At 41.0% G+C, this 11,625-nt stretch overlaps 1 protein-coding gene across 3 annotated transcripts in view; it reads right to left on the reverse strand.

The window, feature by feature from the left end:
• Positions 1-9,662, reverse strand: part of CUNH2orf42 (chromosome unknown C2orf42 homolog) — a 28,118-nt gene extending 18,456 nt beyond the window's left edge. The window contains exons 1-4 of one of the 3 annotated variants that reach the window (XM_051175014.1): positions 9,389-9,662; positions 7,658-8,492; positions 6,532-6,642; positions 1,030-1,134 (exon numbers count right to left, since the gene is read on the reverse strand). In XM_051175014.1, coding sequence (XP_051030971.1) covers positions 1,030-1,134; positions 6,532-6,642; positions 7,658-8,480 — 1,039 coding nt within the window. In that variant the 5' untranslated portion in view covers positions 8,481-8,492; positions 9,389-9,662. Of the gene's footprint in view, positions 1-1,029; positions 1,135-6,531; positions 6,643-7,657; positions 8,507-9,388 lie in introns of all 3 variants that reach the window. The other 2 variants (XM_051175013.1, XM_051175012.1) reach the window with 2 other exon arrangements.
• Between the last annotated feature and the right edge of the window lie 1,963 nt (positions 9,663-11,625).

The raw sequence follows: 11,625 nt of genomic DNA on the forward strand, positions 1-11,625 counted from the left end.
ATGTACAGAATAAATACTCACTAAAGAAAATGACCTGGATACAACTTAATGGCCTCATTTGCCCTTTATTAACTTTCCATACACTTGTGAGGTAGGTGTACACCGCTCTGCATTCTATCATATGTTCAATCACAGTCAAGACAAAAAACACTTCCATGGAGGAACACCTTTCTACTAACCCTGGCAAGCACTAATCCATTCTGTTTCTATGATTATAGACTTGCTGCTATTATTATTATTATATAATTATTTCATCTTGGTTTATTAAAGTAAGTTCTTGCTGTAGCCCTGCCTGGCCTAAAACTCAGTGTACAAACCAGGTTGACTCTGAAATGTGGTGATACTTGTATTTCCTGAGTACTGGGATTGCAGAAGCACACCATTACATCCATTTATTTATTTGCTTACTTACACATTCGTTTATTATTTTAGGAGCTAAAGTAATGCCTCGGCAGTCAGGAGCACTGGCCGCTCTTTCAAAGGAGCTGGATTCAATTTCCAGCACCTACACTATAGCTAACAATTATCTGTAACTTCAGTCTCAGGGAGATCCAACAGTCTCTTTTGGCTTTTGAGGGCATTGAATGCAGTTACACAGACATACATGCAGGCAAAATAACAGGTGTATATAGACCAAATAAATAATAAAATAATAAATTTAGAGATTTATATTTTTAAATAGTATATATATGCACCATATGCCTGTTCTTAGAGGCCACAGAAGGTGATGAATCCCCAGGAGCTGGAGTTACTTTTGGAGTTACAGGTGTTTGTGAACTGCTCAAGAGGGTGCTAGAATCCGAACTCATGACAGAGCAGCAAATACTCTGGACCATCTTCCCATCCCTAGCATAATTTTGAGCATGATTTGAACCTGGGAAAACAGGAGAGACCTCAGCTGCTGTGACTCTATCCACTGTTGTTGTTTATGTTAGTGATACAACATAAAATATTTCTTTTGATTATTCCTTCAGACTACCTCTGGATGGTTTTCTACCCATTAAGCCCCTTCTAGGAAGGGGAACTTACCCTGCCTTTTTAGTGAAGAAGCAACCACTGGCTTTTTCAGGGCACTCTTCCTTACAATGCTGTTTACTGTGTCTTGTGGCATCAATGAGCTGATCACCTGTGCACCTAGATCACAAACAGGTTAACAAATACTTAACACATGCCTAGGGAATGGGATGCAATTCAGCTGGTGGAGTACATGCCTAACACGCACCAAGCCTTGGATTGAGCCTCTGTGCTCCATAAACTGAGGGTGGTAGTATAAGCCTGTAATTCTAGCAATCAAGAGTGGAGGCAGGAGAATAAAGTCAAGGTCATCCCAAGTCTAGCCTGGGACTTGGGAGATCTTGTCTCAAAAAAAAAAAAAAAAAAACTAAGTCATCTAGTGGTGGCTCATGTCTTTAATCCCAGTACTCCAAAGGCAGAGGCAGGCAGATCTCTGTGAGTTCAAGGCCAGCCTGGTCTACAAAGCTAGTTTTAGGATTTCCAGGGCTACATGGAAACCCTGTCTCAAAAAACCAAATCAAACCAAGACATGATATCATTTCTACAGCCAGGTATGTAATCTTAGCACTTGGGAGGCAGAGGCAGGAGGATCAGGAGTTAAAGGTCATATCAGCCACACAGTAAATTCATAGTTAGATTCAGCTATGTAAGACCCTGTCTCAAAAATGTCAGGTTAGCAAGATGGCTCAGTGGAAAAACGTACATAATGTCAAGCCTAAAGGTCTGAGTTCAATTCCTGGGACCCACACAGTAGAAGGAGAGAACCAACCTCCACCCAAGGAAACACACCCACCCACCCACAGAGTAATTTTATTGTTATATTTTTTATTGAGTTTTTTTAATGTTTCTTTTGTTTTATGTGCATTAGTGTTTTTAATCTATGTTTATCTGTGTGACAATGCCAGATCCCTTGGAACTGGAGTTACAGATAGTTGTGAGTTGCCATGTAGGAATTCCAGAACATCCAGTGCTCTTAACTACTGAGCCATCTCTCCAGCTCTCAACATTTTTATCTATTTTTGTATGTGTGCATATGGGTATGCCACATGGCACATGTGGAGGTCAGAGGATAATTTTTGTGAGTTAATTATCTCTTTCCATCATGTGAGTCCCAGGTGGTTTGATAGCAAAAGCATTTACCCACTGAGCTACCTTTACAGCCCAGACAAAATAAATCTTAAAACAAGTCTGCAAATCTGGGGCTAGAGCAATGAATGGCTCAGCAGTTAAGAACACTGGCAGAGGGGCCGGGTTTAGTTCCCAGCACCCGCATGGGGGCTCACACCTCTTGATTCCAGTTCCAGGGGATTCATATTCTCTGGCCTCCTCAGGTACCAGATACATACAACAGTGCAAAAACATACATGAACATACGTACATGTATGTATATATGGGCAAATATAAATAAAATAGTTTTAAATTCTATAAAATTATAAAAATTGATTTAATAATTTCTAAAGCATCTAAAACATAAAGTCTTTACTAATATCTATGATAGCTTTACAGTTTACTAGAACGAACCAGTATTAACCTTTAACCACAAAATTCTAACTTTTTCTGATGTTTATGAGATAGGGACTGAAAACAGAAGATGAAGCAATTTACCCACTGCTTTTAACCTTTCTTAAAACCGACATGCTTTCTGGTGAGTTCTCCTTCATTTTCTTCTCTATGAATAGTTTTTTGATTTTTATTTGATTTTTGTTTTGTTGTTTGTTTTTGATACAGGGTAGCCTAAAGTGGCCTCAATCTTATTATGTAGCTAAGGGAGACCTTTAATCCTGATCCTTCAGTCTCTACCTCCAAGTGTTGGGATTACTTGCATATACTACTACAGACAGCTTATTTATTGGTATGTATGTATGTATGTATTATGTGGTGGTGGTGTGAGCACATCTGATGGGAGATGCCATTATGTATATATGTTTCTCATACTGGTTAATGAATAAAGCACTGTTGGTCAATAGGAAAGCAAGATAGGAGGGACTAAGAGACAAGGAGGAAGAGGAAGTAGGAAGGAGGGTCAAGATGGAGAGTCTGGAAAGAACAGAACCAGCATTCCTCTGCTCTTGGTAAGACCACGTGGAAATACATAGAAATGGGTTAATAATTAAGATAGAGCTAGTCGATAAGAAACTAGTAAGAGGCCAACAGGATTATATCAAATACAGAGTCTCTGTGTGTTAATTGGGGCTGGCGCAGCTGCGGGACCAGACTGGCAGCAGGAGGAAGAACATACTCCCTACGAATGGCGCCCAACGTGGCTAATAAGAACTTACACTTAAAATTTAACAGAAGCTTAAAAAAGAGTTTTAAAAACAAAAGAACAGTGACAAGCAAGGTTTCTTGGTAGCAGCATTTTTCTCAGTTGGATTCTGTTTTGTGTGAGACAAGCAAAAATTTCCGCGGCTCCTTTAAGGGAAGATTCCTGACTCAGCATAAGCGGCAAAAAACCGCATGGCTTTAAAAAAGCACTGCTAACAATTTATTGGTGTGTATGAGAGATGGCGATGGCAGTGACCACATCTCCAAGCTGGCAGCATGCCTGCTGGACGGCAGCACTGACCAGGGCAGTGACCACAGCTTTCATTGCTGGCGGTAAATGTACCAGCCACCATCTTTGATAACCACAGCAGAAACAAAAGACTTTCATTTCAGCAATGTTGTTGTTTACCAGATAAAAGACTCATGGCCAGAAAAAGATAAAGATTTACAGTAAAGACAGATTCACATTAAGAAAAAGCGCTAAAGGTTTACAGTATGTTCTAAAATATATGTAGGCTTGGGAGAGAAAAGAAATAAAATGGTTTTAAAAGACAGAGAACAGCTGGGTGTGGTAGCACACACCTTTAATCCCAGCATTCGGAGACAGAGGCAAGCAGATCTCTGTGATTCCAAGTAAACCTGGTATGCAGAGTGAATTCCAGGACAGAAAAGAGTTACACAGTGAAACCCTGTCTCAAAAAATGAAAAAATAGAAGAGAGTAATAATAAAACCACTTAAAGATGGAAAGCTCAGAGAGAATCTGGATACTGTATGTGGTTATATTGTCTTTGTATCTTTTGACTGCTGAGGAAATAACAACTGTTAAAACAAATGCTGCTGGATTAATTCAATTTATATATTTTAAAAATGCTTTGACTCCAAGATTTAAGTTCAAGGACAAGTTACTGGGGAAAAGGATTTCTATTTTTGTTTCCACAGAAAATAAAAAGCTGTGGATTCCTTCCAGACTAATGTGGTTTGATCAAGCCAGACCCCCTGAAATAGTCACTGGTGATCCAACATTCAAAGCAGCTGAACAAAGCAGCCTTGCAGACTACAGCCAAGATTTCTGTGTCTGCTTAGGATCCCCATGACAGCGCCCCCTTATCAGCAGGAAGTAGTTTGGAAAGAACGACACCCAAATTTCCAAATATTGTTTATAAATGCTTGTTTTCATTTAAATGGACTTGGTTATAAATGGTTAATGATCACAGCCAATTCTTTTTAAAGGTAAAAGGGGAATTATGGTACAGATATGAATACTTTGTTTTGGAATGGATTTTCATTTATTGATATAAATTTAAGGTCAATTTTGTAATTAAGTATATTTCTCCTCTTGTTTAGGTATTGTGTTTATATAGCTCATTTAAAATGCAATGTATAATTCAATATAGATTATAGATAGTACCTATTATAGTCAAATCTTATAGTTAAGTTAGTTAAGATTTCTAGATATACATACATGTATTTGAGATAAATAGGCATTCTTCAAACCTTTCAAAGACCTACAGAATATGGCATTTAAAATGGTTTTTCTTGACAGTGAGACATAAATGCTCTTGTCAACACAACCTGAGTCAGAAAGGAAGATGAAGATGGACATCGAAGAAACACGTTATGAAGTTTGCTTTCAATATAGCAGACTAGCCATTTGGACAAGATACTGCTCTTGTCTGGACTGTTTGACTTTGTGATGTATAAACTGGACATACAGGACCCACAGAAAATTGACTGCTGATTCAAGATGAACATTGCTACAGAGTTCCTGCTTCATGGAAGAGTCTGCCAGACAGCCTGCAGGACACAGAGAAAAGTGACTGACAAACTGTCAATACAAGAAGACAGTTTAAAGTTTCCTGCTTTGCTGAAGAGTCTGCCAGACACACTATGGCCTATAGGCTGAAGATGGAAGATTACAAAAGAACTTCGGGTGACCAGGCAGTGAGTTGTCTCTGTCATTTCTAGAGCTTATATATTATCCTTTTGTGGTCTTTGAAGGAGTTGAAGACAGATAGTTATGGTTATAGTTTTCATTAGTTAGGATTAAAGATAAGTTACTTAGACTTTAGACACACAAAGAGAATAGATGATGGAATAGTTTCTTCAAATCTTGCTAAATGTTAATGGACTAAATAGTGTTAACTGTGATTCTTATTTGATAACTGGTATGTGATATATTTTGCTATGTTAAGGTTAAAGCCCTTCTTTTTATTTAGACAGAAAAGAGGAGATGATGGGAGATGTCATTCTGTATATGTTTCTCATACTGGTTAATGAATAAAGCTCTGTTGGCCAATAGGAAAGAAAGATAGGAGGGACTAGGAGACAAGGAGGAAATAGGAAGTAGATAGGAGGAGTCAGCATGGAGAGACCGGGGAGACCAGACGCTTGCCTCACTCCCCGGTAAGGAGACCACGTGAAAATACGCAGAAATGGGTTAATACTTAAGACAGAGCTAGCTGATAAGAAACAAGGAACTGGGCCAACAGCATTGTATCAAATACAGAGTCTCTGTGTATTATTTGGGGCTGGCGTGGCGGCGGGCGGAAAAACCATACGCCTTACACACATCTGTGTGTGAGAATGTGGCAGCCAGAACAGGACATTGGCTACTTTCCTGTATTGCTCTCTACCTTAATCCCATGAGAAGGGTTTCTCCCTGGACCTGGAGGTCCCCATTTTGGCTAGGTTAACTTGTTAACACGCTCCCAGGATCCACCTGTGTCCACCTTCCACTTTCCATTATGATAAGCTGTTTGGTGCTAGGGACTTGGTCTGTGCTAAGCAAGTACTCTACCAATGAACTACACTCCCGATACACAGTGTCATTTTTGTTGTTTTTGTTTTTTTGATACAGGGTTTTACTATGTATCCCTTGTTGGCTTGGAACTTTTTAGGTACATCAGGTTGTCCTCTAACTCAAGAGATCTACCTGCCCCTGCTTCCGGGATTCAACACCAGGCCTGGCCCATACTTTAAAAAAAAAATGTTCTGAACAAGAGTCCTAGCAGGGCAATGGTGGCACACGCCTTTAATCACAGCACAAAAGGCAGAGACAGATGGATCTCTGTTTGAGGCCACCTTGGTCTACAGAGCGATTCCCAGGACAGTCAGGGCTACATAGAGAAACTTTGCCTCCAAAAACAAAACCTAAAAAAACAAAACAAGAGTCCTTTCTCACAATTCCTTGGATTCAATGAAAGACAAATGTCAATCTCCAAACAACAAAGAAATAAGTGAAACTGTCTCACCAGATATTTCATCCTTCTTCCTCTTCCGTGGCTTAGAGGCGGCAGATTCACAAGCTGAGACAGAAGATTCTGAGTGGCAGCCTAACTGGGGCATCATTACTTCTTTAAGACCTTTAAAAAAAGTTTCTGAATTACTACTACTTTCCAACTAACTAAAGAGAAAATAGTCTATAAAAATCTCCAGCCGGGCATTGCTGGCACATACCTTTAATCCCAGCACTCAGAGCACTCACGAGGCAGAGGCAGAGGCAGGCTGATCTTTGTGAGTTTTAGAACAGCCTGGTCTACAAGAGCTAGTTCCAGGACAGGCTTCAAAATAGCAGAGAAGCCCTGTCTTGGAAAAAAAAAAAAAAAATCTGACTCCAAAAAAAAAAAAAAAAAAAAAAAAAAAGGATAGACCAGTTGCTTAATGTAAATAAGCTATTTAAAGACCTCTCCCAAATACAGTGCTTTATTTAGGAATGGGGAAGTGGCTCTGATACAGAGCACTTGCTTATAATGTATAATGTATAAGGCTCCAACACAAACACACACGTTACTTTGCTAAATCCATTGTCTCAATAAAAATATTCATCTCTCTTTATCATTAGTTTCAACTATCCAACCAAGCTTACGCATGTGCTATGCTAGTTGGAATTCAAAGAAGGAATGCTAGCTAGGAGTGGTGGCTCTGGCCTATTATCCCAGCATGTAGAAAAGGCAAGAGGATTAAATCTCAGAGCAACTGGGTTACTTTAGCAAAACACTATGTTTTATTTATTTATTTATTTTTGAGGAGAGGAGTTTTAAAGACAAGGTTTCTCTGTGTAGCAATGGCTGTCCTGGTACATGCTGGCTAGACCAGGCTGGCCTAGAATTCAGAGATCTGCATGCCTCTGCCTCCTGAGTACTGGAATTAAAGGTGTATGCCACCACTGCCTAACATTTTGAACATTATGGTTTTGTTGACACATTTTTCTCTCTCTTTCTCTCTCTCTCAAACACAAACACACACACAGGAGTACTTTTCTTCTATGCTATGTAGCACCTGAATTGAAGGGATATTAGGACAAGTTCCAATGGCAACAGTGGAACGCCTTTACTGCTATCTTAGAACAACGGAGTAACTGTCAATCTTTCCACCTACCGCTGGCATCAAAAGTTAGGAAGTCCGAGAATTCCTGAGCCAGTGTTTCATCACTGGCAAAGGCACAGAGGCAAGCAAAGAAATGGATGCACTTTGGGGCTGCCTCAGCCTTGGGGATGCTAGACTTGTGTGACTTCAGAGACTGGCAGGAGCAGAAGAAGCGACGCTCTGGCAAGCTCCTGGAGCCAATTTTCTGCATGAAGGACGTGTGCAAATAGCCCAAGCTGTGCTTCTGGCTTGCCTTGCATTTAACGACCATGATGTTTTTAGTGACTCTCTGTACCAGGGGACCTGTAGGTTCTGTGGCCAACTGCCAGATGGTCTGTTTGGTTTCTGGGGAGGCCTGCATAGCATTCAGGATTGAACTCTTCAGGGTCAGAGGGGTGGCCTCTGCCTGGCAGTTAAGTGCTAGCTTGATGTGCTGACACTGGTTTTCCACGATGCCTTGAGTGGCAGCTTTCAAACAAGAGGGGACATAACAGCGGCCAGAACTTAGCTGAGTGATGATTGTCCCATCCACTGTCTGGATTGTTGTCTCTGAAACACCTAGCTCCACAAAGCATCGGTAGTCAGGGCCCCGGTCTCTTTGTCGCACGGAGTAGACCTGTAGATCAGAGCCTGTGATAATTTTGACAGCTTCAATACTAGGCTGCTTTCGGGCACCATAGCGAAATATGGTTCCACATGTCTTGTTCTTACAGCTCAAACCACGGGTTCCATTGTAGGTTCCACATCGGGGACACTTCCTGATTCCCCTCAATGTGGCCTTCCCCAAGTCAGATAAGAAAGCTGGGACTTTAGTCCTCTGAGAGTTTGGTTCCATTGTTCACAGCCCCTAGAAAGACAAGACTATCAGCAGAACACATTCACACAAAGTTAACATTGAGAGAGAGAAAAAGAGAGGGATTTCTATTTATTTATTTTTGATATTGTGTCTCATTTTGTAGCTCAGATTAGCTTATAAAAATGTAGCTGGGCTAGGTAATTTCCACTTGATATAAGCTAGAGTTACCTGAAAGGAGAGAACCTCAATTGAGAAAATTCCTTTAAACATCTGGCTATAAGGCAATTTCTTAATTAGTGATTGATGGAGGAGGGTCTGGCCCATTGTGGGTGATGCCATTTCTGGCCTGGTGGCCCTGGGATCTTTTAAGAAACAGGCTGATGCCAGGCATGGTGGCACACACCTTTTAATCCTGGTACTCAGGAGGCAGAGGCAGGCAGATCTCTTCGAGTTCAAAGCCAACCTAGTTTACAAAATGAGTTCCAGGACAGCCAAAGCTGTTATACAGAGAAACACTAAAAATATGTCTCAAAAAACCAAAAACAGAATAAGAAAGCAAGCAGTGCAAGCCAGTAAGCAGTACCCTCCACGGCCTCTGCATCAGCTCCTGTCTCCAGGTTCCTGCTGTTTTGAGTTCCTGTCCTGACTTCCTTTGATGATGAATAGTGATGTGGGAAGTGTATGCTAAATAACCTCCCCCAACTTGCTTTCTGGCTGTCATGCAGAAATAGTGACCCTAACTAAGACAGTAGCCCAAGCTAGTCTCAAACTCTCAGATCCTCCTGCCTTAGCCTCCCAATTGTTGGTACAGCTTCAGCACTACACAAACTGCAGATAGTGGTACATGCCTGTGACACCAGCATTCAGGAGGTAAAGACAAGAGGAACAGGAATGTCATAGTCAGTTACAAAGGAGTTCAAGCCCCACCAAATCCTTCCCAGTCCTACCTGTACCAGCTGCCAGGGCACCTGGAGAACAGTGGAGCCTGTGTCCATAAGACCTAAAGTATGTTTCAATAGTTTGTGCTGATCAGACCGCACAGAGACAGGCATGCTCATTTGCTGTAAGATATGATACTTGGCCTAAGGCTTCTGCAGGCTGATCTTTGATGCAATAATGCAGACATTCTGTTTCTCCCTGGCAGAGCTCTCACTCAGGGTTCCAGGCAGATTCCAGTTCTCCTAGGTAGAGATCTTGATAGCTTAAAGCAAAATAAGAGAAGACAGTTGTCATATCACAAAGATGGGTCTTTCCACTTAGAAATAGGCAGAACAGGGGCTGGGAGATATCAGCAGCACAGCACATGCCTAGTATACATGAAGTCCTGGGGCCAGTCCTCAGTGCCAAAACACCAACACAGGCTGGCCTTGAACTCAGAGATCTGGCTGCCTCTGCCTCCCAAGTGCCAGGATTAAAGGCTTGTGCCACCACTGCACCATTTTACATTTCTAACAAGAAAGCAATCGTAATGCCATAATCCAAGGCTGACAGGAGCACCAGTCACAGTACAGAACTGGTAACTCATTTTCCCTAATGGTATAATAGCATATATGAGTGTCTTATGTTTTCCTATTTTTCATTGAAATTTTTTAAAAAATTGTATGTGTATTTGTTTGTTTGGCCTATATGTATATCTATGCACCAATTGTATTCCTGGTGCCTATGGAAGTCAAAAGAGGGCAATAAATCCCCTAGAACTGGAGTTACGGATAGTTGTGGGCCACAGTGTAGGTGCTGGGAACCAAACCTGGGTCCTCTGGAAGGACAGTAAGTGTTCTTAACTGTTGTGCCATCTCTCTGCACCTCCCCCTTGACATATGTAGCCTAGGAAGACCCTGAACTTCTCATCTTCCAGCTTGAGTATTAGGATTATAGGCATGTGCTATCATCTCCCCACCATCAACATTTTTTGAGATGTTGTCTTATTATCCCAGGATGGCCTCAAACTCCCTCTGAGACCAAAGATGACTCTGAATCTCTGGTCTTCCAGCCTCAACTTCCTAATATGGATATTACCGGTATGTGCCATAATGCCGTTTATGCAGGAATCAAATCCAGCAGGGCTTTTCAGATGCTGGGCAAGTATTCCCAGCACTGATCTACTTCCTCAGCTTCTTCTTAAATTCAATGTTTATAACACCTTTTTTTTTTTTTTTTTTTTTTTTTTTTTTGGAGAAAGAGCTTGCTACAAAGCCCTAGCTGTCCTGGATTATACTTGATTCTTTTTTTTTTTTTTTGGTAGAGCAGGCTGGCCTTGAACAGAGACTCACTGGAGTGCTGGGATTAAAGGCATGCACCACCACTGTGAGACAACACTTGACTAATACACCTGTGTGTGTGCAAATGTGTGTATGATCCCAAGTAAGGAAGGAGGCCAGAGGTTGACAATGGGTGTCCTTCTCAATTGCTTTCTCTCTCTCTCTCTCTCTCTCTCTCTCTCTCTCTCTCTCTCTCTCTCTCTCCTCTCTCTCTCTCATTCCCAAAGATTTGCTTGCTTTTATCTCCTGGGTACTGGTATTAAAGTCCTGCACCACCACACCTGGTCCACTGTATTTTTTTTTAAAGATTTACATGTATGAATGTTTTGCTTGCACACATGTATGTGCACTACATGCATGCCTAGTGTGTCTGAAGTTCAAAAGAGTGTATCAGCACTCTGTGATGCAATCTGTGATGATTGTGAGCTACCATGTGAGTTCTGGGAACTGAACTCTGGTCCTCTGCAAGAACTACAAATACTCTTTATCACTGAGTTATTTCTCTAGCCTTATATCTTAATTTTTGAGGCAGGGTCTTTTACGGAACCTGGAACTCACCATTTTGTCTAGACTGGTTTAACGGCAAACCCCAGGGATCCTCTTGACTCTGACTCCCAAGCACCAGGATTACAAGTATATACCTCTATGCCTGGCTCTGTATTTGGGTTCTTTAGATCAGAACTTAGGTCCTCATATTGTAAGGCAGGAACTTCCCCATAAGAACCGTCTTCTCTGCCCCTTAATGCTTTTTTATTAAAAGAAGAAAAAAGATAACCTGCTTGTGATTCTTTAAAAAAATATTTAGGTGCAAATCAGAATGTATAATATACTGCCAATTATGCATCAAAATAATGTTGAAACAAATACACATATACCCACATATTTGTATTAGCTTGTCAATAAAACAATCTTTTTGTTTTGTTTTT

This window comes from Phodopus roborovskii, unplaced genomic scaffold (genome assembly GCF_943737965.1).
Source record: "Phodopus roborovskii unplaced genomic scaffold, PHOROB, whole genome shotgun sequence".
Classification (NCBI taxonomy): Eukaryota; Metazoa; Chordata; class Mammalia; order Rodentia; family Cricetidae; genus Phodopus; species Phodopus roborovskii.